The sequence below is a fragment of the Vombatus ursinus genome, unplaced genomic scaffold (genome assembly GCF_900497805.2).
Source record: "Vombatus ursinus unplaced genomic scaffold, bare-nosed wombat genome assembly UNPS02007284.1, whole genome shotgun sequence".
Taxonomy (NCBI): domain Eukaryota; kingdom Metazoa; phylum Chordata; class Mammalia; order Diprotodontia; family Vombatidae; genus Vombatus; species Vombatus ursinus.
In genome coordinates this window covers 15,778,213-15,802,979 of record NW_020947062.1, presented here as the reverse complement: position 1 = coordinate 15,802,979, position 24,767 = coordinate 15,778,213, and the positions used below count along the sequence as shown (strand labels likewise).

General features: G+C 38.9%; 1 protein-coding gene across 6 annotated transcripts in view; it reads right to left on the bottom strand.

Moving 5' to 3' along the window:
* The window catches only part of AFF4 (AF4/FMR2 family member 4), a 107,316-nt gene extending 86,937 nt beyond the window's left edge, over positions 1 to 20,379 (bottom strand). For 3 of the 6 annotated variants that reach the window (XM_027848992.1, XM_027848991.1, XM_027848993.1), the window contains exons 1-2: positions 20,280 to 20,363; positions 15,370 to 15,453 (exon numbers count right to left, since the gene is read on the bottom strand). In XM_027848992.1, the coding sequence (XP_027704793.1) occupies positions 15,370 to 15,389 (20 nt within the window). In that variant the 5' untranslated portion in view covers positions 15,390 to 15,453; positions 20,280 to 20,363. Of the gene's footprint in view, positions 1 to 15,369; positions 15,454 to 20,279 lie in introns of all 6 variants that reach the window. The other 3 variants (XM_027848994.1, XM_027848996.1, XM_027848995.1) reach the window with 3 other exon arrangements.
* Between the last annotated feature and the right edge of the window lie 4,388 nt (positions 20,380 to 24,767).

Genomic DNA, 24,767 nt, shown 5'->3' with positions numbered 1-24,767 from the left:
GGCTGGTAAAATTTTATTACCTTCCCCAAACAGAAATCCCTAAAGAATCCCACAGATAAGGATAACTTAGAGGAGTTTGTTACTTTTTCTCCCAACAGTAAGTTATTCTTATCCATTTTAAAGCAAATATATCCAATTAAATATTTAACAGTTTTTAAACATTCTGACCACATTCTTTTATCTTTCATATTTTGGAGGCAATCAGGGTTAAATGACTTGCCCAGGGTCACCCAGCTAGTATGTGTCTGAGGCTGAATTTCAACTCAAGTCCTCTTGACTTCAGGGCAGGTGCTCTATCCATTATGCCACCTAACTCCCCTTGACCACATTCTTTAAACAGCTCAATTCATTATCTAACAAACTCTGAATTAAAAGTAAAGTTACCTTTATAACAGTATTTCTGATAAAAAAAAGTTTACCAAATTTCACAATATGAGAAAAAATTTGAGAAGCACAGTAACAACATACACAACATCTTGCAGTGAAATAAAACTTATTACTAGTCAGATGACATCAATTCAGTGGAATGCATTTCCAAATTATCCTATATAGAAATATCATTTATTTTATTACCTTTGGCTTTTTATACTAATCACATCTAAAACCCTGTATGGTTATCCAGTATGGAGTAATTGTTGTTAAATTTTAAGTAAAGAAATAACAATAATAACAATAGTTAACATTTATATATTGCCTACCATGTGCTAAGCACTGCATAATTATTATATCATTTGGTCTTCACAACAACCTTGGAAGGGGAGTGCTATAATTTATCTCCTTTACAGAGTAAGAAACTGAGGTAAACAGAGGTAAAGTCATTAAGTTCTGATTTACTTATAGATGGTCAAATATCACAATTATCCCAATAAAAGGACACATCTTAAAATAAGACTAGAATAAATTCAATCACATCTATTTTTACAAATGATAGCATACAGAATCTCAATTTTCCCAAGGGCCATTTACTGCTAGCACTTCACGTTACAGGGCCCACTACATTCAGTTAGTCTCCTGTCAAAGATTTTAAATGACAGTCTTGTATTATTACCCTTCTCTTAAGATCCATAAAGGTTTTCTTGGAATTTCATGGAAACAGCAAACATAACCTCTGTAATGTAGTAATGATACTATAAATGCATATTCCCTACATAAGGACTAAAATATACCCTTCCGGGCAGCTAGGTGGCACACTGGATAGAGCACCAGCCCTGAAGTCAGGAGGATCTGAGTTCAAATCCGGACTCAGACTAAACACTTGACACTTACTAGCTATTTGACCCTGGGCAAGTCACTTAATCCCAATTGCCTTAAAAAAATAAAATAAAATAAAATACACCCTTCTAATGGTCCTTCAAGGGCAGAATTTTAGTACACTATCTTCAAAGAAGTCCACGCTATAAATTTATTACTATAGTTTCCATATAATAAATAACCACATAACATTTCTCAAATGCTTCTTAGCTCAAGAAACCAAAACCTCCCTCAAATCTCTTTCCAAAACCATTTTACTTTCAAACCTTACTTCCTTAAACTTCCTCTCTTCCTTTCTCTAGATAGCCCTCCAGCAGACTTTGATTAAAGCTCTTCAAAATTGGACCTTTCTTGTTTTCTTTTTCTATTCTGATCCAATGTCTTTATATTTCCCAATCATATCTGAGACTATCTATAGAACTTATCTTCGTTCCACTGAATTTTCCCTTTACAATTTAGCATATAGAATACCAATTAATTATAATATTGTTACCTTTGCGGTTTTAGAAAAACTTTACTTCTGGTTTACCTAAACATTTAAATTCTGTTACATCACTTAACAGACGAAAATACAGAGAAAATACCAAAACATTCTTCCAAATTTTACTTTGAAACAACTCTTTAGTTGTTCCCTTAATTAAAACAAGCTTTTCTCTCTTTCATGGTCAGGGAAAGAGTTAAATCACCTTCTTCCCTGGTATTGCATTCTTCAGGGGAAAAGTGATGAAGATCTAACTGTGGTTTCTATGTAACTTTTTTATTTTTGTTTTTCCTTAAAATAAATTCTGCAGTGTTACCCCAAAACTCACTAAAATGTTCAAATATTCAAACCAAATTTGGAAATTTTACAGTAGAGAACTTATATTTCAGTCACAGATTTAGTCTCTAATTAGTTTACAATGTCATAAATTCCTGCAGACTGGGAAGAAAGATTCCCTTCCTTCTTATCTGTGTGTCTCTTGTCTGTCTTCCCAGCTTGGCCAGTATTAAAGAGACAGAGACTTTCTGTACGTTTTTTAAATTTTGGAGAAAAAAAAAGTTCTCATTCTTTTCTGTTGCTGACCAGGCCCCAGAAGAAACTGGAACACAGATAATACAAGACTGACACATAGAATTGCTAGCTAGGAAAGTTTTTCCTTCTTCCCTTCCGCTGAAAATTAAATAATTAAAAAATGAGTGCACACAATTTTCTAAAAGTACTTTCAAAGCCTTTAATTTGCAATAATTGAAAATCCCTTCTTCAAGCCAAATTTAGGGCCCATTGAAACTCATATATCTTAGCCAATATTTGCATAATTTGAGAGCTCTTATTCTTAGTCATTCCATTTTGAAAGGTAAGTTTCCTCTGACCTTAGGCCAATAAGAACTTCCCTAACGGGTGTCCATCAACTTACTATAACAGGCTTTTACACAATCTGAAAGTGTGCCTTTTGGTCATTCCCAGCTCCAACAGGAGCTTCCCCTTGTCCCACACTATAAAAAATTCTCCAGGGGGGTACCCATCAGTATGCTAATACTGGATCCCATTATTTCCTTAAAGGGAACCATCCCCAACAATGTGGAGGATTATCTTGGCTAGGTCTTTCGGTATGCACCTGATTCTTATTATTGCCTTAGGGAAATCTTCTAAGGGATATCAGTTCCCCAACAAGATGGAGGCTCACTTTATCTTGGCAGAGTTGAGATCAAGGGGGAGTCAGACCCCAGGGGCAGTGTTTTGTGTAGGAGTCAGCCAGAGCACTCTAAGGAGTTCCTCAAAGAGCCTGTCCCAGGGGTCAGGGACTCCTCTAGACCCCTTTGTCAATGCCAATGGTAGCAACTCAATTAAGGTATAACTGAGAAAACAAAGTCCAAGCTATGCAATTTATTAGCAAGGCATGCAGTCGCAAAACAAGTTGGGTCCAGGTCCTCCTAAGTAGGCACAAGGACCTGAACAGAGGGCTACAAGAGTTTGTACGGTAAACTACAGTTACTATTTTTAGATTTAGGGACTTTCTAGCGCTTGCAGATGCTGGATGTTGGTTGGTTGTATCTACTTGCATCCCACAAGTCAATTAGAGATACAATAATAGCTGATTTCCTTGGAATGACATGGTTTACAGAAAAAAAAAACTAAATTTAGCTCAAGGACACAGACCTTAACTTCAGCAACTATACAACATGTCAGCAATGTTACAAAATGGGAATCAATTTGATTCTCTCAATACTCAATGTTACAGTAAAACCAGACTAATCTTTAGCCTCCTCTCCCAAACACCAACCTACTCTGTGCTTTGCTGTTCCTCTTTTCTAGGACATCCTCTCTCTTCTTGCCTTTCAGGTCCAACCCATCCTTTAAAACTCACCTCAAATGCCACTTCTGTACCTCACTGTTCATCTACCCCATTAATAATAACCTTCACCCTGGATCCTCACAACATACCCTGGAAACTCTAATACACTCCCAATGCAGTATTATCTAATTCCCCTAGTAGACAGTAACTCCTCCAACATGTAGTAGAAAGTTTTGCACACAACCGGTACTTAAATTTTTGTTATTGTTGGCGACAATACCAACAGCTATAAAGTCACTGATTTTATGTACTAAAGCATTAGTATGATAACACATATTAAAAATTACCCTGAGTAAGGAAACATGGATTTTATTTTTACCTTTTTTATTCATTACATTTAGTGATACTACAACAATAAAGCTTCACTGTAACAAGAATCCATATGAATTTTTTACCATCTCAGTTACTAAACCTCCTCAGATAGGGTCCAACACAGATTTGCTACACAGTATTATTCCAACATTCTGGTGTACAACTAAGCTACCATATGCTAGATGACAAGCTCTTTTTGCAAATCATTCTTTTTTTCCTACTAACATATATGTCTCTTATCTCTCAGTCAAAAGGAAACATCTTTTCAACTTTTTAACAATGCACAAAAATGTATTCTAGCCAATAACAGCTCTAATCACAAAAGTAACTGTACTGGTTTATCACTGTTAATCTTACTTCACTCAAAAAGAAGAGGAAATGCACTATATTTCAATGAGGAGGTAAAACACCACACAGATTGTATTTAAAAGCAAATAATTTTCCTAAGTGTCTCAGCTTACTTGGATTCTTCACAGGTGGGAAAAATTATAGACAGTAATAGCAGTCCTTGGGGAATTACCTTGTATGAATTTTATATTTACTTATCTGTGTTCATGTTGTTCCCCACTTCTCTGCTAGTTCCCTCTTCCATCCCCTTCCTCCCCCAAAGAAAACACCTTAAACTCCATGAGAACAGGAACCATTTGTTTTTGTATCCTCCTGGATATAGTCAAGTACTCAATGTTTGTTGAATGAAGTAGCAATGATGATCAATCAGCACCAATATATGCTGATTGTCCATAACTTGCCTAGCCTATTAGGACAGTTTTGTTTATATTTGTTTACCCACAGAGTAAATGATACATCAGCACAATGAATTTCATTATTTCTAGTGTTATGCTCTTATACGACTCAATTTCATACAACATTAAATCCACAAACTAAATAATTCATTACACATCTACAAGGGTTTCAATATTTGCACATAGGTCTGTAAGACTAATAAAGTAAGTGAAATATACCAGTTTTTTTTTTAAATGTCAACTTTTGCTCTCCAGAGTTCTTGCATAAAGTATAATTTTTGAAAGAAAATTGGAGTGGGGGTGGAGCCAAGATGGCAGAGGGAAAGCAGTGACTGTCTTGAGCTCTCTCCCAAAGCCCTCTAAATATCTAAAAAAATGGCTCTAAACAAATTCTAAAGCAGCAGAACCCACAAAAAGACAGAGTGAAACAAATTTCCAGCCAAAGACAGCCTTGAAGGTTGATCAGAAAGGTATATCGAGCCGGGTGGGCAGAGGAGCGCAGTTTGGTGTGGGTGTGCAGGCCACAGCGAGCATGGAGCAGGCCTCAGAGGACGAAATCCTGGGCAGTTGTGACGGTTTCCAGACTTCTCAACCCCTGAACGCCAAAGACAACGTGGAAGGTCAGTGGGAAAACTGACTGCGGTGAGAGGGGAGCTAGGTCTCAGCCCCAAGTCTCAAGCGCAGCCTGGGGCCGCAGCTTTTTCCTGAGCTTCCGGCCCACAGACTAAGAGGGAATCAAGTGACTGATCAGAGGGGGACTGCAGGGATCTCTTTGCTGGTGCGGGATTCTCTTCCTTTGCCCGTACTTGGATCTGGGTCACAGTTCTGAGGGGCAGTCCTGGGGCGAGTAGGAGCACTGGTGTGGTGGAGCTCGTTGTGGCGGTGGAGAGAAAACACCTCACCCCTTATTATAGCACCTTGGAAGAAATGAAAGTTTACAGGTCCATAGAAGTATCTCTGAAAACAGCTGTACAAACCCCTGAAGGTTGGGACAGTACACTCTTCACATTGGAAGCAGTCTTTTACCTTAACAAAGGGTTTAAAACTCAAGTAATTGGCCAGGATCATGAGTAAGCAGCGCAAAAAGAGTCAAACTATATTATCTTACTTTGGTGACAAAGAAGATCAAAACATACAACCAGAAGAAGACAACAAAGCCAAAGCTCCTACATCCAAAGCCTCTAAGAAAAATATGAATCAGTCTCAGGCCTTGGAAGAGCTCAAAAGGGATTTTGAGAAGCAAGTAAGAGAAGTAGAGGAAAAACTGAGAATGATGCAAGAAAATCATGAAAAACAAGTCAACAGCTTGCTAAAGGGGGCCCAAAAAAATACTGAAGAAAATAACACCTTAAAAAATAGCCTAACCCAAATGGCAAAAGAGGTCCAAAAAGCCAATGAGGAGAAGAATGCCCTAAAAAGCAAAATTGGCAAAATGGAAAAGGAAGTCCAAAAGATTACTAAAGAAAATACTTCCTTAAAAATTAGAATAGAGCAATTGGAAGCTACTGACTTTATGAGAAATCAAGACATTGTAAAAACAAATCCAAAAGAATGAAAAATTAGAAAACAATGTGAAATACCTCATTGGAAAAACAACTGACCTGGAAAATAGATCCAGAAGAGAGAATTTAAAAATTACTGGACTATCTGAAAGCCAAGATCAAAAAAAGAGCCTAGACATCATCTTTCAAGAAATTATCAAGGAAAACTGTCCCGATATTTTAGAACCAGAGGGCAAAATAGAAATTGAAAGAATCCACTGATGTCCTCCTCAAAGAGATCCCCAAAGGAAAACTCCTAGGAATATTGTAGCCAAATTTCAGAGTTCCCAGGTCAAGGAGAAAATATTACAAGCAGCCAGAAAGAAACAATTCAAGTATTGTGGAAACACAATCAGGATAACACAAGATTTAGCAGCTTCTACATTAAGAGACCGCGGGCATGGAATATAATATTACGGAGGGCAAAGGAGATAGGATTACAACCAAGAATCACCTACCCAGCAAAACTGAGTATAATTCTTCAGGGGAAAAAATGGTCATTCAGTGAAATAGAGGACTTTCAAGCATTCTTGATGAAAAGACCAGAGCTGAATAGAAAATCTGACTTTCCAATACAAGACTCAAGTGGAACATGAAGAGGTAAACAGGAAAGAGAAATCATAAGAGACTTACTAAGGTTGAACTGTTTACATTCCTGCATGGAAAGATGATATTTGTAACTCATGAGACCTTTGTCAGTGGAGGGGAAAAAATTATATATATATGTATGTATAGATATAGATAGATAGAGGGCACAGGGTGAGTTGAAAATGAAGGGGTCATATCTGGAGAATAAAATTAAGGGGTGAGAGAGGAATATACCATGAGAAGGAGAAAGGAAGAGGTAGAACAGGGTAAATTATTCCACCAAAAAAAAAAACAAACCCAGAAAAGAAAAGGCTCTTACAGTGGAGGGGAAACAAGGGAAGGTGAGAGGGAATGAGTGAATCTTATTCTCGTAGGATTTGACTTAAGGAGGGAATAACATACACACTCAATTGGGCGTGGAAATCTGTCTTACCCTACAGGAAAATAGGGGGGAAGGGGACAAGAGAGTAGGGGAATGATAGAGAAGAGGGCAGATTGAGAAAGGGAGTAATCAGAAGCAAATACTTCTGAGGAGGGACAGGGTCAAAAGAAAGAATAGAATAAATGGGGAGGTGGGATAGGATTAAGGGAAATAAGAGTTAGTTTTTCACAGCATGTCTACTATGGAAGTGTTTTGCATAACTGCACATATATAACCTATATTTAGTTGCTTGCCTTATCAATGAGGGTGGGTGGGGAGGGAGGAAGGGAGAAAATTTGGAACCCAAAGTTTTAAAAACACATGTTTTAAAAAAATGTTTTCACATCCAACTGGGAAATAAGAAATACAGGAAATGGGGTACAGAAATCCATCCTGCCCTACATGAAAATTGAAGGGGAAGGGGATAAGAGAAGGGGGGGAGAGATAGAAGGGAAGGCAGACTAGGGGAAGCGGTATTTAGAATGCATGCCATCTTGGGGTGGAGGGAAGGGCAAGATGGGGCGAAAATTTGGAACTCAAAATCTTGTGGAAGTAAATGTTGAAAACAAAAAAAAATTAAAATTACCATTAAAAAAAGCAATAAAAAGGTTTAAAAAAATTTTAAAAATTAAAAAAAAAAAGAAAATTGGATACCATTGAACTTCAAAATAATCAAACAGTACTCCTCAAGAGCATATAATAGAGTAACTTCCTAATTGATTTTCCTGAAACCAGTCTGTTACTGCTCCAACTCATCATTCACATGGTTGCTAAAGTTATTTTCTCAAAAAGCTCAAGTTTGACCTTGTCACTTGCTCCCCTGATCAATAAAATTCCAATACCAGCCTCCTTATTACCTCAAGGATAACATAGAAACTCCTCTGTGTGGAATTTAAAACCCCTCACACTATGTGGCTCCTATCTTATTATACATCACTTTCCTTCATGCATTCTGAAGTTGGTCAAATCAAAATGACATTGCTGTTACACACATCTTTCTTCTCTGGGGCTGGGCAGGGGTTGTCTCCTAAGCCTGGAAGACATTTTCTCCTCACCTTACATTACTTCTCATTTCCTTCAAAAGAGGAAGAGAAAAGAAGGGAAGAGAATAAGTATTTATATACAGCACCTACTATGTGCCAGGCACTATGCTTTACAAATATCTCATTTAATCCTCACAACAACCCTGCCAGGTAGGTGCCATTATTATCTCCCTTTTACAGTTGAGGAAACTGAAGCAAACAGGGGTTAAGTGACTTGCCCAGGGTCACACAACTACAAAGTATCTGATGCCAGGTTTGAAATCAGGTCTTTCCTACTCCAGGTTCATTGCTCTATCCACTGCACCAGATGGTGCAGCAAAAGCTCCAGCAAAACCCAGGTCAAATGCCACTTTCTCTATGAGACCTTTGCTGATTCCACCAGCTAATAGTACCCGCCACAAAAACTACCTTATGTATTTTGTATCTGTGTACACACACACACACACACACACACACACACACACACACACACACACAGAGTCTCCTTCAATACAATGTAAATTGTTCTTTGAAGGCAAGGACCGTTTCATTTTTTGTCTGTATATCCTCAGTGACTGGCACAAAGCAGAAGGTTAATAAGGCTTGCCGATTGACAGGCAGTTCCTTGCAGTGGATAGAATGCTGCACTGGCCTTGCAGTCAGGAGATCCTGAGTTTGAGTCCAGTCTTTGACACTTTTTAGCTTTGAGAACTCAGGCAAATCACTTAACCCCTCAGTGCTCCAACAACTAAGAATATAAATTACTAAAGATCAGAAATGGTGTTCTCTAGACCAATGAAATCACAGGTCTAACACTTTCTCAATAGATGGGGCACAGACTAGAGAGAGGGAGAGAATTTGGAACTCAAAATGTTTTAAATGAACGTTTAAGAAAAAGGAAAAAAAATTATATATAACATACCATAACAGAATATTTTTTACCCCTTTACCTTTCCTTACAACCCAACCCGGTTTGCTCTGACTCATTTGGTGACTATGATCAAGGGGGGAAAAAAAAAGACTTTTTCAAACAAATTTTGACTTTGGGCCAAAATTTTAAACTTATTTTGAAACAGAAATTCAACTTTCAAAATAAAATAAGGACTTATTACATTATATCCACTAAACAAGTACTTGTCCAGATACAAATAAGCCATTTTTCATTTAAAGGGCGTTTCAACAGTTTTACCCTCAAATTTTACTTATTTGTACCTTAAATTCATTTCAGTAACTTTAAAAGATGACAGATATTTTTACTTGTATCTTGAAATCATCAAAACTATTTTTTGACAATAACATAAAAGGAAACTAAAAGGAAGCTAAATGCAAATTAATTTTAATTATTAATTTTAATGTCATATAATATGATAATGATAAAACAAATTCCCTTCTTCTCACAGAGGTAGGGGACTACGGATTCAAACTATTGTAAACATCCTCTGGCACAATCGCTTTGACCAGTTTTACTGAACAGCTTTTCTTTGATACAAAAGAAAATTCTGTGTGGAGACAGCATATAAGAAAATGACTTATGTATAAACAAACAACATCAACAAAACATTTTTTTAAAACTATTTAAAATTTTTACAACCAGTCTCAGATAAGGGCCTCATTTCTAAAATATACAGAGAAATAAGTCAAATTTATAAGAATATAAGTCATTCCCCAATTGATAAATGGTCAAAGGATATGAACAAAGCAGTTTTCAGATGAAGAAATTAAAACCATCTATAATCATATGAAAAAATGCTCTAAATCACTATTGATTAGAGAAATGCAAATCAAAACAATTCTGAGGTACCACATCACACCTATCAGATTGGCCAACAAGACAAAACAAGTAAATGATGAATGTTGGAGAAGATGTGGGAAAACTGGAACATTAATGCATTGTTGGTAGAGTTGTGAAATGATCCAACCATTTTGGAAAGTAATTTGGAACTATGCCCAAAGGGCTATAAAAATGTGCATACCCTTTGACCCAGCAACAGAACTTCTAGGGCTATATCCCAAAGAGATCATACAAATGAGAAAAGGATCCACATGTACAAAAATATTTATAGCAGCTCTTTTTGTGGTGGCCAGAAATTGGAAATTGAGGGGATACCCATCAAATGGGGAATGGCTGAACAACTTGTGGTATATGAATGTCATGGAATACTATTGTGCTATAAAAAATGATGAGCAGGCAGACTTCAGAAAAACCTGGAAAGACTAGTATGAACTGATGCTGAGTGAAATGAGCAGAACAAGGAGAACATTGTGCAATGACTAACTCTGATAGACTTAGCCCTTTTCAGCAATGCAAGGATCTAAGACATCTCCAAAAGTCTCAAGATGGAAAATGCTATCCATATCCAAAGAAAGAACTACGGAGTTTGAATGCAGATTGAAGCATACTGTTTGCCATTTCTTCTTCTGTTTTGTTTTGTTTCCTCTTTCTTGTGGTTCCTCCTATTGGTTCTAATTCTTCCTTACAACATGACTAATGTGGGGGGAAAAAACTATTTTAATTAGCTCTTTATAACTTTCCATTTTTATTCCAAGAAACTTTAGTAAAAATATCAGGCTGGGGGGAAAAAAATCTAAGAAATAATCACATTTCTACCACTTAGACTGGAACAAGGCTCAAATTTAGAAAAAAAAAACTTATTTAAATATGGATTACAGGACAAGCAAGCCAGTCTACTTGAAGCAGAAAGGCACCCTGAAGGAGAGACAAGTACAAGGATGTGCCAGGCAAGTCAAACACTAAAATCCCTGATGCCCAGGACTCTGAAGAACCCTGAATAAGGCAGTGTCCCAGAAGACTACCTGGGCCACTTCCATCCACGCCCTTTAGCTATCAATCACTGTGGATAAGGGGTCCACCCTAAACTGCTACCAACTGACAGATAAGACAAAGAGCCCAAACTCCCCCTTATCACTGGTCCTGCTTCCTGCCTAGCGTCACTCTCAGCCATCATCTCAGGGATACATAGCCTCGTAATTGCTTTTGCAGGTGCTGAAGTCTCAAACTTCTCAGCAGGCAAAACCTACTGAAGACACAGAAAACAAAGTTCTCAACACCACTTCCAAATGGTTCAACATCAGAAATGGATTTTTTTTTAATTCAGTAGAAATGACTTTTAAAAACATGCATTACCTTCTGCTTTGTTGCTCTACCCCAAGGACCATATCTAACTCAGACCTGTAATCTCTTTATGTGTTCTTTCTCCCTTTAGAATATGAGCTCCTTGACAGCAGGAACTGTCTTGCTTTTCTATTTTTTTTTGTGGGGGGGGGGGAGGCAATTGGAGTTAAGTGACTTGCACAGGGTCACAGAGCTAGTTAAGAGTCAAGTGTCTGAGACTGGATTTGAACTCAGGTCCTCCTGACTCCAGAGCCAGTGTTCTATCTACTGCACCACCTAGCTGCCCCATTGCTTTTCTATTTGTATACCCAGAACTTACCACAATGCTTTGCACATAATAAGCATTTATTAAATATTTTTTATCCATTTATCCATCTTTCTACTGAAACTGCTCTCTCCAAAGTTCTTCTTGACCTCTCTATTCCACATGACACGACTGACCACTTTCTCTTCCTGGATACTCTCCTCTACTTGGCTTTTGTGACTCTTCTCTTAGCTGTCTGACCTCTCCCTTTTCAGTCTCCTTTGCTGGATCTTGTCATATCCACTAACTTTGGGTTCTAACCTAGGTCCTCTCTTCTTTTCTCTTCATCCTCTCTAACTTAGTGATCTAATCAGCTCACACTAATTCAATAAATCATCTTTATGCAGATGATTCCAAGTTCTTCTAGCTCAAGGCTCTTAAGCTCCAGTCCTAAATTATCAACCAACTTCAGCTGGACACTTTGAATGAATATCCAATAGATTTCTCAACTCAACAAGTCCAAAACGTAACTCATTTCCCCCCCAAACCCTCTCCTCTTCCTAACTTTACTATTACTGTCATTCTCCTAGTCTGCCAAGCTCCCAACCTTAGTGTCATCTGTGATTCCACTCTATCACCCCAATATCCAATCTGTTGCCAAATTTTATTGTTTAATCTTCACATTTCTTGTGTAAGGCCCTATCTGTCCTCTGACACTGCCTCCCCTGTAGTACAAGCCCTCATCACCTCATACCTGGAATATTTAAATAGCCTGCGAATGGGTCTGCCTGACTCAAATCTCTCCCTCCTTCAACCCATCTTCAATTCAGTCACCAAAGTGATTTTCCTAAAGTGCCATGGCACCCCCCACTGAATAAATTCCAGAGGCTCCCTATTATTTCCAGGATCAAATACAAAATGTTCTGTATAGCATTCAAAGCCCTTGCTCTCTCCTATATTTCCAATCTTCTTTCACCTTACACTTCACCACTTCTTTGGTACAGTTGACACCGACCCTCCATGTTATTTCATGAACAAGACACTTCATTTTTCAGCTCCAGATATTTTCTCTGGTTGCCCACATCTACAATGTTCTCTCCTCATCTTTGCCTCTTGGCTTCATTAAAATCCTAACTAAAAGTCATCTATTAACTTTTCCTACACCCTCTTAATTCTAGCACCTTCCCTTTCTAAATTCCTAGTTATTCTGTATAGAGTATGTTTGTACATAATTGTTTTCATGTTTTTTCTCCCATTAAACTGTGAACTCTGCGAGGGCATGGACTGTCTTTTGTTTCTTTTTGTATCCTCAGTGCTTAGCACAGTGGCTGGCATATAGTCAGGATTAATAAATGTTCATTAACTGACTATTGGTCTCCCAGCCTCAGGTCTCCTCCACTCAACTGGTAAGTGATTTTCCTTAATGGTAGGTTCAATCACGTCACTCCCCTGTTCAATCGACTCCAGTGGCTGCCTATCACTTCCAGAGTCAAATAAAAAAAAAATCTTCTGATATTTAAATCTCTTCAAAACCTGGCCCTTTACTATCTTTCCAATCTTACAAAAAATTTTTATCCTATGTAAAAGTATTATTATTCTTATTGAGGATCTTTCCAAGCCTAAGCCCTATGAACTTTTGAATTCCTTGGCCCAAAACTTCTCCCTTCTTGGTATTTGACTAACATTTTATTTATACCTTATTGTTATGGGTTTTTTTCCCTTTAAAAATGTTTTTAATTATCAAGGTTTTTTTTTTCTTGTCCATCCCCATTCAGAGAAAAAAATTAACAAAACCCTCACAGCAAATATGCATAGTCATGCAAAACACATTTCTATCCTGGCTATGTCCAAAAATGGTCTCATTCCACATAATAATCCATTCCTCTTATCAGGAAATGGGTAGATAAAATTCATCAGAGTTAAGTCTTTAAAAATTGATCATTTTTACAATGTTGATGTTCTCCTGATTCTTACTTCATTCTGCATCAGTCCATACAAGTCTTCCTAGACATCTCTGAAATAATCTTTCTCCATAGTATTCTATACTACAATTTGTCCAGCTATTCCCAATCAATGGGGAGCCCCTTAGTTTCCAGTTCTTCATTAACACAAAAAGAGCTGCTATAAAACTTTTTTGTACATATTGGACCTGTTCCCCGTTTTTTGATCCCCTTGGGGTACAGACCTCCTAATAGTATTGCTAAGTCAAAGCATGGGCATGGTAGTAACTTTTGGGGTAGAGTTCCAAAGTGCTTTCCAAAATGGTTAGAACAAATTCACAGCTCTACCAACAACCTATCAATATGCCTACAGCCTTTCCAACATCTGTCAATTTCCTTTATAACAACAACAACAACAACAACTGTGCCAAACCAATCAGTCTGTTAGATGGAACGTCAAAGTTGTTTTAATTTTTATTTCCTGTGACTTGCAGCATTTTCCATAAGGTTAAAATAGCTTGGATATCTTCCCTGAGAACTGATCATATCCTCTAACCATTTATCAAATGGAGAATGGCTCCTTTTCTTATAAATTTAATTCAGTTCCTTATATGTCTTAGAGATGAAACCTTTATTCGAGAAACTTGCTATTTTTTTCCCAGTTAAATGTTTCCCTTTTAATCTTAGATGCATTAGATTTGTCTGTGCAAAAACTTTTAAATTTTATGTAATCCAAATTGTCTATTTTGTCTTCTGTGATCCTCTCTATTGCTTGTTTTATCACAAACTTTTCTACTATCCATAGATAAATTTCTTCATGGTTTTCTAATTTGTTTATGATGTGATTTTATATCTAAGTCATGTGAAGCAGGCTGCTCATAAGGTCTTCAAACAAAGACTGCACAACTACTGTTGTGTACCGGTCACTCTTTTTTATTATGGGCTAGAACAAATGGTTGTCAAGGTCCCCTTCAACTCTGAAATTCTGTGATCTAATTTAATTACTCTCATGCAACAACTTGTCCCCAAAAGATAAATGAAATAAGGGGGAGAGAGAAAGACAAGAACTAGGCTAAGCTAAAATTTTTTTTCTATAAATTGTAAACATTTATTAAAGTACATTAAATAGTCAGCTTTCATTTTACATATGAAGAAATTTAGTACAAAGGAAGTGACTTGTCCAAGGTTCAAACTCAGATCCTTTGACTCTAACAATACAGTGCTCTTTCCACTACACTGTGCTTTTTCTAGACAATCTAAGACTTCCTAATGTAAATTAAGAGGTTTAATTTGAATGTACAAACACGTCTTACTATACATGTGCACACAATCATGTATTCAAATTAATATATACTAGTCCACATGTGTGTGCAGCTTGCATATACCTAGTTATTTATATATCGTGTCTCCTATCATGAGCTCCTAAGGGCAAGAACTGCTTTTGCTTATCTTTGTATTTCCAACATTTTAGCACAGTGAAATTTCCTAACAAATGTTTGTTGACCCAGTGACAATATGAGAATGTAAAAAGTTTAGCTTAACATTCCTTCAGAGCACCAAGCAAATGAATAAACACTATGAAGTTGTTTCAGGAACAAAATTTAGAACTGATATAATAGAAATCAAAAACATCTATTTTCTTTGTCTACATAACTATTAATATAAAGTTCAGCAGGTTTCACTACTGTCACTAAACACAGAAATACTACTTTACCTCTGATCCAAAGATACTACAACCAAAATCACAGTATAGTAGAAAGAGACCTGAGTTATGAGTCAAGTGAACTGGTTTTTACTCTTGGCTCCACCACTAACTTGTTATGTAACCACAGACAACTTACTTTGTCTTTCCCAGCCGCATTCCCTCTTGTGTTGAATCTGAGGGACACAGTTTGTGGGGGAAAAGATCCAGGAATTTTGGTGCCCTGCAAGCTCAAAAAGTCAACAATGTAATATGGCAGCTAAATAAAATTTAAATAAATATAAATTTAAGCTGCATTAAAAAAGGAACACCTTCCAGGAATAAAGACATGATAGTAATTCTACTCAATCCTGGTCAGACCCCATCTGTCTATATTATGTTCACACTGGCACCACATTTTAGGAAGAAAGTTGATAAAACTAGAGATTGTCCAGGGGATGGCAACAAGAATGGTGAAATACCTGGTCCAGGTCAAATGAGAAGACTAACTGAAGGAAATGGGATGTTTATCCTGGAGTAGAAAAGACTCAGTGGATATATAACAGCTATTTTCAAGTAGTGGAAGGGTTGTCACAAGAAAGAGGGATTAGCCTTATTTTGCTTGCCGCAATGGGCAGAATTAGGAGCAATGGGTAGAAACTGCAAAGACAGAAAATTTAGGCCCAATGTTAGAAAATAATTCCCAAGCAATTAAAGCCTTCAAAAGTTCTTCAAATAAAAACTATGTGACTATCTGTTTGGTACTGTAGTGGGCGCTTTTTTTTTTTTTTTAAATATGGACTAGACCAAATGGCTGTCAAGGTCCCTTTTAACTCTGAAATTCTACAATCCAATTTATAAATATTCTCATGCAACAACCTGTCCCCAAAGATAAATGAAATATTAAAGAGGGAGGGGAAGAACCAGGCTAAGCTAAAATTTGCATTTCTCTTACAAATTAAAAACATTTATTAAAGTACACTAAATAGGGCAACTACTTGAATATGTTAGTTTTTGAAACATTAAATAATAAACTTTCATTTCTTTCAAGGGATTTTATAATTTAGATTTGCCACTAATTCAGACTAGCGTCTGCCTTCTTCCCCCAAGATTAAGGATTAGAGAGGATTAGTTACCACACTGTGCTTTCAAATCTGTTTCTTCAGACGTGACACACAAAGCACAAGGCTAAGACCGTCCAAAGATGGATCACCACAACCAAGATTAAGAGAATAAGAGGAGACATTTTTCTGTGACTTCCATTCCAGGAAAATCTAGACTCAAGGCTATAGACTTTGTGATGGATAGTTGCGCTGAAGAATCTAACAGGATAAAGATAGGGACTAGACCTTTGATTTCACTGATATAGGGAACCCTTAAATGAAGAAACTCCATCTACCAATGTAGGTCAGTTAGCACTTTCTCTGCAACACATAATCTTAAGAGCTGCCTAGAGAGGTTAAGTAACCTACCCAGGTTTACTGTTAAGAGGCAGGACTGGACTCTGAGACAAACTCTTTAATTTCTATGCCATACTCCCTTCTCAAGCAATCTCATACAGAATGAAATACGAATGTTACTGTTAGTGCTTATTTATTCATTGCCATGGTGAACTTTTGTAGACTTCTACAATTTACTGCCTTTCTCACCAATCACACACCACAGCCAGTATTTCTTTTATTCCGATTTTTCAAGGATCCCTTTCACTGTACCCCAAAAAGTGATAGCACCAGTTTGACTCAGAATAATCAAGGTCAACAGTTAGTTCAGTTCAAGGATACAGATTCCTGCAAGTAAGTGGTCTGTTTAGGCCTACAGACCTTAAATAAGTCTTTGAGAGATCAGTCAAAACCAGACTAGTCTTCAAGGATGAAGAACCCAATGTAATTTATCTCCTATGCAAACTAATCAATCCCTAGGTCTTTTCTACCAAACTCTAAAAATGTGCACAAGGTTGTTCTTTTATTCTATTTTAGGAAATGACTCCATGAAAATAAGTTTATAGGTCATCAAAGTTTAGAATACATTAGATTTAGCAAACATTAGATGTCGGTTGAGTTCATCTCTTTTCAAACACTGATGGCTCATGAAACAACTCAGGAGGCAGACAACTAACCTACAAAGCCTTACCTTCGAACCAACAAATTCCTTCCTTTGGTACTTTTCGAAGGTTTTGTAGGTTGTGTTATTTCTACAGTATAAAAGTAGTGTGAAAGTATAGCTAACGAATTAAACAGATATGAATAACATACAAATTTGTTTTCTTCTCACAAATTTCATTTTGTGACTGAGTTTCAATACAAAAATATTTTTATAAAATTTCAAATGGCTAACAGGAGAGCTGCAGAATTTATGTGCCTGTGCCAACAGCTCTCTATAAAAATTATTTTTATTTAAAAAATTATTTTTAGGGAGTTACTGAGCTGAAAACCAAGGCACATTGAGGAATACAGATAATTTCGCCAAAAAAGGATTTGGGTTTCAAATCCTGCTTTTAATGTTTACTGCCAGTGTGACCTTGGGCAAGTCACTTAATCTCCACAGACATTAGTTTCCTCATCTGTACCCTAAATGGACTCTGAGGTCCCTTCCAGCTCTAGGTTTATGATCCTATAACTATATATAACCTTTGACTTGTCTTCCATATATACTTACCACCCTTTAGTACATTTTGAACATCTAAGAAAGGTGGATCTGTGAAGTTTCACTTACTAAAAGTGGGGAAGAATACCCTACAAGAGGGAAAACGTAGCAGGGTAACTGGTCAGGCTAGCTCCCGGTACACCCTTCAGTCACTGACTACACCCAATTTCACAATAACTCCAAACCTGGCCAAAAAATTTCAAGTGACCAAGTGATTCTTCTAATTTATCAGAGGAAAAAGTGAGTGGGTGAAATTTAATACTGAGAAGGGATTAAAAAATTAGGAAACTTTTACAAGCTTTAGGAAACAGTTTTCACAGTAAGATTATGCCTGCTGTATCAGGGAGATAACACCAACATATATATATGTATGTATGTATATAAAACCCCAATACTGAGCTATTTCAGCTTAAAACACACAAACATTTCAACACAGTTATTCAGGGTTCTCTGCTCCCCACCAAAAAAACCATCAAATTGCTTAGGTTTTGTGAACAGTAGAGCCACAGAACTTGAGAGACTCAAGTTCTGAATTGAGTATGAACTTAACTTCATAAAACTATGAAAAATGCCCACTTTCTTTGTAATCTGACATATACATGAAATTACAAAAATTTCCATAAAACTTTGACAAGTAGAAGAAATGCAATTTTTAGAAGCACTCTATTACAAAGGATGATGATGTCTAACCATATTTTTCCCCATTCTCATTCCCCAATTCCTATCCTATGAAATTTCTATCTTCCTCAGTTTCACAATACTACCACATTTGCTGTCAAGTTAACCTGAAGAAAGTTAATATTCTATTCAATATTTAAAACCCTACTAAATAGGAGGCAAAAATTATTCTTCCTTTAGTCAAACAGTAGAATTTGATGTTTGCTAAAAATCTTTCAGTATCTCATTATTTTCCATTAATTACAGTGCTTGACGAAAGAAAGAAAACCATATTTACATCCCACTTGGTAATTAACCCAGCTCAGTGTTTTCAGCACCCAAAAGAGTGGCTAGGAGAAGTATAGTTCCAAGCAACTCAGCAAATTCTTGCTTTTATGAAGAGTAAGGTACTGTTCCCCAGAGAACTAACAATATCAAAATCTTTGGGCTGCAAACCCCAGAAGTTATATGAAACTTTCTATGTGAAAGAATGTTTTAACTTGTTTTGAATACTGGATAAAACTTGACACTGAAAAAGATGGTAGGAATAATTTGTTGATATCGCTGGACATTTTTATGGAGGAAGGTGGAAGTGAGAAATTTAAAGGGATCAGCTCTTCAAGGAGCCAAGCGCCCACTTCTGAAGATTTCTTTTAAGCCTATAAATAACCAGAGATGATTCTAAGCAGTCACTCAAACACAAAAGCTTTTCCCTCAATCTCTGAATTTATAAAGTTAGAAAAACTAAAATGTTTCGCCATGAGTATATTGAATGGCAGTTGAGTAAACAATTCCATTAGCAAAATATAAGAACATTTTAGGCAATTTAACACTAAAAACAAACATTTGGGGAGGGGGAGTCTACCCATAGACTTGGAATCTGTAAAATATAACTCAATTTTCCTTTGAACATTTTAAATCGGCTTAAATTTCCCCAAACAGGGTAAAAAGTCACACACACCCTTAACAGAAACAATGTTAACTCTTGCCCTTCACACTGCTCCCACCCAGAAATTCGAAGTTCACATTGCCACCTCTATTCCCCTATAAAAGTCTTTTGTGAAAGAAAGAGCAAAGGAGGCTCTTCTCAAAATCATCTAGCCTATAATCCATCCTTAGAGCCTGAAACACAGCAAAGTGGAAGGAACAAAGCACTGACGTCAATTACTGGAGGAGATTAACCCCCGCGACTAGCAGCAAGTAGACAGCCTAAACATTAATATCCAACTACAGGCAACTGAAGTGTAGTGTGGAAACAGCTATTTGGAGGTGTGGGGGAATGCTTTCACGATTATATGTGGATACCTGGGGGGGAGGGAGGCCTTCAATTACATATTGCAATTACACACCCTTCCCCCCCCCCGAGTGCTATTTTTACAAGATTAATTCATTACAGGTTAAAAAAAAAAAAGAATGGCGGAGGTTGTCTAAGAACCCTAGAGAGAAAACAAAAACTATTGGGGCAAAAAATGCTCTAAATCAGGGCCCATTTTCTCTTTCGCTAAAGAGAACTTGGTCAAACTAGAGACTAGCTGGACGTTTAAAAAATGAGACCCACCAAGCAAGCGACTAGGGGCAAGTGCGGAGATGGAGAAACGCAGAAAGGGGTCTGGGGGGGGGGGGGGGGGGGGGGGGGGGAGGGGACCCCGCGGAGAGGGGCAGCACCAAGCCCACCGCCCCGGCTCCTCCCCCCTCGCTCGCGACGCTCGACGGAGCGGGGCCGGCCAAGGCCTGGGCCCGGGCAGCCCCGCGGTCCGGAGAGCCTCTCACCTCCTATCCCGGCTCCGCTAGGCCCAAACCATGTCCCGGTGACGGTGGCGTTGGCGGTGGCGGCGTCCCGGGCCGCGGGCCTTCGACTCGGCCTGGGCCTCTCACCGAGCACACATCTAGGCCTGGCCCCGAGGGGCCGAGCTGGCGGACGGAGGAGCGGCCCAGAAGGCGAGGAACCAACGACGGCGGCAGCGGCGGCGGCGAGAAGCGAGGCCCAGGAAGCCCCAGAGGCCCTCGGAGGAGGCGACGGTGGCAGCGGCTACGCCTCACAATGTGGAGACAGCGGCTGTTGCCTTGGGGGCCCAGCCCTGCTCCATGGCGGTCAGAGCGAGAGCCTTGGAGACGCAAGCAGGAAGGTGATGGCGGAGGCCGCAGCACCGGAATCCCCACCCCCGCCCCGTCCGGCGGTGGCGGTGGCGGCGGCGGCGGCAGCGGCGGCGGCGGCGGCGAAGGCGGCGAAGACTCTCCTTCCCCGCAGTCGGGAACAGTCACTTACCCTAGCAGCAGCACCGCCCACGTGACCCTCCCACCGGTGCGGGGAGTGGGGGAGAGCAGCCCAGGCTCCGGCCCGGAGGGCTGCGTCACGTGACTCCGCCCCGCCCCTCCGGGATAGGGAGGGGTGGAGGACGAGAGCCTCGAACTACGTGCGGCCCGATCGCCGCGACCCGGGAGCTGCCTCGGCGCCCGCGGGGTGTGCGGCCTTCTCTGCGCTGCGCACGGCCCTCTGCCTGAAGCGCCCGGGGGCGGGGGTGTCTGAGGCCTGAGGGCGGGGCGCTTTGCGCATGTGTAAATTGTAACTTGAAACGTCGTCCGAGCCTGAATGGTCACAGCTTTAGCGGATGGCCAGGGAGGCCTGTCCCTTCGTCGGGCCTTCTTCCTTCTCCCCGCCCTCCTTTCCTTGGGGCGGGTTGTGGGGTACTGACGGGGCCGGCCTGATGGACCTGTTTGTTCTTTGCCTGGAGGGTTGGCATGCCTGGCAGAGAGGCCTTCCTTCGTCACAGGCTTGGCACGAGCGACCGGCGCCTTTGAGAGACCCGGCCTGGCCTCTACCTGAGCCGGGGACCAGGGCGCGGGGCCCGAGCACTGAACCGTGGCCAAGGGGCTACACAGCCCCCCAAAAAAACCTCGAAACGAAATGAGTGCTGTGTTCACTGCTGCCCTGGAGCCCCATGCTTGAACCCACGTCCTTAAACTGGTCTTGAGGAAGACCTGAGTTTAGATTTGGCCTCAGACACTTAACTGGCCCTTTGACCCTGGGCAAATCATATAGCCTCTGTTTTTTCATCTGTAAAATGGGGATAATAAGAGCACCTACTTTCCAGCGTTGTCGTGAGGATCAAGTCATATTTATAAAGGGCTTAGCAAAATGTAAAGCTATAAAAATGGTTGCTGTTGTTTTTAGCTATTATTAAGCTTTCCACTCTTCAATCCTATAGTCATATATACAAAAATAATCAAATATAGAAATCGGTCTTGCATTATTCTTTCAATATTTATTACCACACGATGTATAGAGGGAGGAGAATGTGGTGGATGGAGGATTTTGAACTTCATCACATAATAATTTTCTTTATATCATTTAGGAAATTTTTCCTCCACAGCCAAATTCAGTTCCTCTTACATTTGTCCTTCAGCAGCAAAAGCCTTGGCTGAGGTAAGGAAACAGTAATAAGGTGATAAGAAAAGGGCCATTTTGATGATTAAAAGATGCTCCTAATACTATTGTGCTATAAGAAATGATGAGAGGGTTGGTTTCAGCAAAATCTGGGAACGTATGAATTGGTGATTTAAGTGAGCAGAACTAGAACATTGTTCACAACAACAGCGATATTGTAACGATGATCAACTGTGAAAGACTAAGCTGCTATGATTAAAAGTGATCTAAGTCAATTCCAAAGGACCCATAATGAAAAATGCTATCCCTTCCCTCCAGAGAGAGAACTGATACAGATTGAAGCATATTTTTCACTTTATTTTTCTTGCATTATTTGCAACATAGCTAATATGGAAATATGTTTTGCATGACTGCACATGTATATTGGGTATCATTCTTGTTACCTTCTCAATGGGTGAAGGGAGAAAGAATTGGGAACTCAAAATTTTTAAAAATCGATACTAAAAATAAAGTTTAAAAGCTACACCTAGGGGCAGCTAGGTAGTGCAGGCCCTGAAGTCAGGAGGACCTGAGTTCAAATGCAGCCTCAGACATATGACACTCACTAGTTGTGTGACCCTTGGCAAGTCACTTAACCCCATTGCCTCAAAACACCTACACCTGGAGACCTAAATTTCTTTTTTTATTTTTAATGCTCCTAGACACATGAAATCTATGGATCATAAACCAGAATCTTTTAAATGTCCTATTAAATTAGAAGAGGGATTGACAGGTGGCTAGCCGAAGAGCTCCATTCGTTTAAGAAGAAATTAAGGAAGTCTCCTCTCCCACTCCAGTAGGTTGGATGAATTCACTCTAAGGAACATAAAGGAGGACAGGAAAGGCAGTCATAGAGAGGTTGAGATCAGACCCATTGAAAGGAACAAATATAAATCTATAGTTGTTGTTTTAGCGGACATGTGATTTCACTGGTAACAGGAACTCTAAAAGGAAGAAACTCCCTTTATAAGAAATTCATATCTGCACCTACTCTGTCTTTTATTCTTACAGTTGCCTAGGACAAGGAGAGATTAAATGATACTCAGGATCACAGAGTAACCATTTGAATCTAGGCCTTCCTAACTCCCAAAACTCAATTTCCACTAGCTGTTCATATTAACTAACAAAGGATTCTTTCCTCCTCTATCTTCAGTCATATCTTTTTTTTCTTGCTATACAATTTCTCCAGTCAGCTCCACTGTAACAAAATATTTACTCATTTCATTTACACCTATTATTCAAATTATGGTTCTAGATGATAGAGATATAAAGATAGGCATGGCATACAAGCTCTTTTTCTAAGAGTTTTTCAATCCTGACCTCTCTCTGATTTTCCATTTGCTAATTTAATGGCAGACATTTAAAACATTCTCATTTAAAATCCACACATGTTCCATGTGTCTAGCAGCTTTTAATAACCTAAATAATTTTACCTTATACATTTAATCACCAAATATTTTACCAATCTCTAAAATGTTCATAAATTCACCATTGTCATCATAATTATTCTTTTGATAATAGTGAGCACCAGTAGCCTAAAGGATAGGATTTAATTTTTCTCAAAAAAAAAGATTCTCTTAAAAAGACTATTCATTGTGAATTCCCTCATCTCTCCTACACTGGAGTACAAAAGCCAGATACATTTTCACCTATTCTCTCCTTTGATTTAGTTTCTAAGGAAAAAGTAATCCTGGTCAAAACCAATTCCTTTAACTGTACCTTTAATTCTATCCATTTCTTCTGAGTGCTGGCTCCATGAATCATTTCCTCCATCCCCTACCTATTTAATCTTTCCTTATCTACAGGATCCTTCCCTACTTATAAACATGCCCACATGCTTTTTTTCCAGTTCTTAACTTTTACTCCACCCTCAAGCTACCGTTCCACATTTCTTCTTTAAACTCCTAAGCTCCTAGAGTGAACTACATCCAGCTCCTTACTTCCATTTATTCCTCAACCCAGTTTTGGCTTTTGACCCTACAGTTCTGTTGAAACTGTTCTGTTCTAGGTTACTAATGATTTCTGAAGTGCAAAATCCAATTACATTTTCTCTGTCTTCATCCTCTTTGACTTTGCTGCTGTTTTCTAGCTTTATTTTTTAATTTATAAAATTAATTATGATGACTTTAATAAACATGAACGTTTCCATGTACAAAGAACAGAAAAAAAGGAGTTTATAATTAAACTTTATTTTACACACTTTGATTTTTAGTATATATTAAGTTTTGGGGCATATGGGGTGTTAAGGTAGGACAAGCCCTTCATGTGAGGGCTTGCCAAGCCCTTTTCAGGGCCGCTCATCCACTTTTGGTGTCCACCTTCACCCAGCTCTCACCTGTGGCTCCAAGAAGCTATAGCATGCACAGCAGCCACACCCTGGTAAAACTATCTGAGCAGATGGGCTAAACCAGGTTGAGGGTAACCCACAAGCTTCAAACCCATTGGTGAGTTAGGATATCTACCTTAAGCATGTGAAGACTTCCCCCAGCAGAATGGTTGGTTGAGAACAATTTGTTCCAATGGTCATGAAGGTGGCTGGCAGGCACTGTGGAGTACTTAGAGCTTGGTCAGACATTGAAGATGCCAAGGTCATCCACTGCATCCTAGGCCATCACCAATCATCCTGACTTTTGTCCTGCCACTGGACTTATGTGATTCTGGAAGAGAGAGTGAGGCTGATGACTTTGTGCAACTCTGCCTCACTTGAGTCCAATTCACAAACAAGTCAAGACATTGTCCTCTTCCAAAACAAAGGACAAACAACAGTTTCCACAATGCTTGTCTGTGCCTCTTTCTGAACTTCTTTCTTTTGTGTATTTTTTGTTTCATTAAAA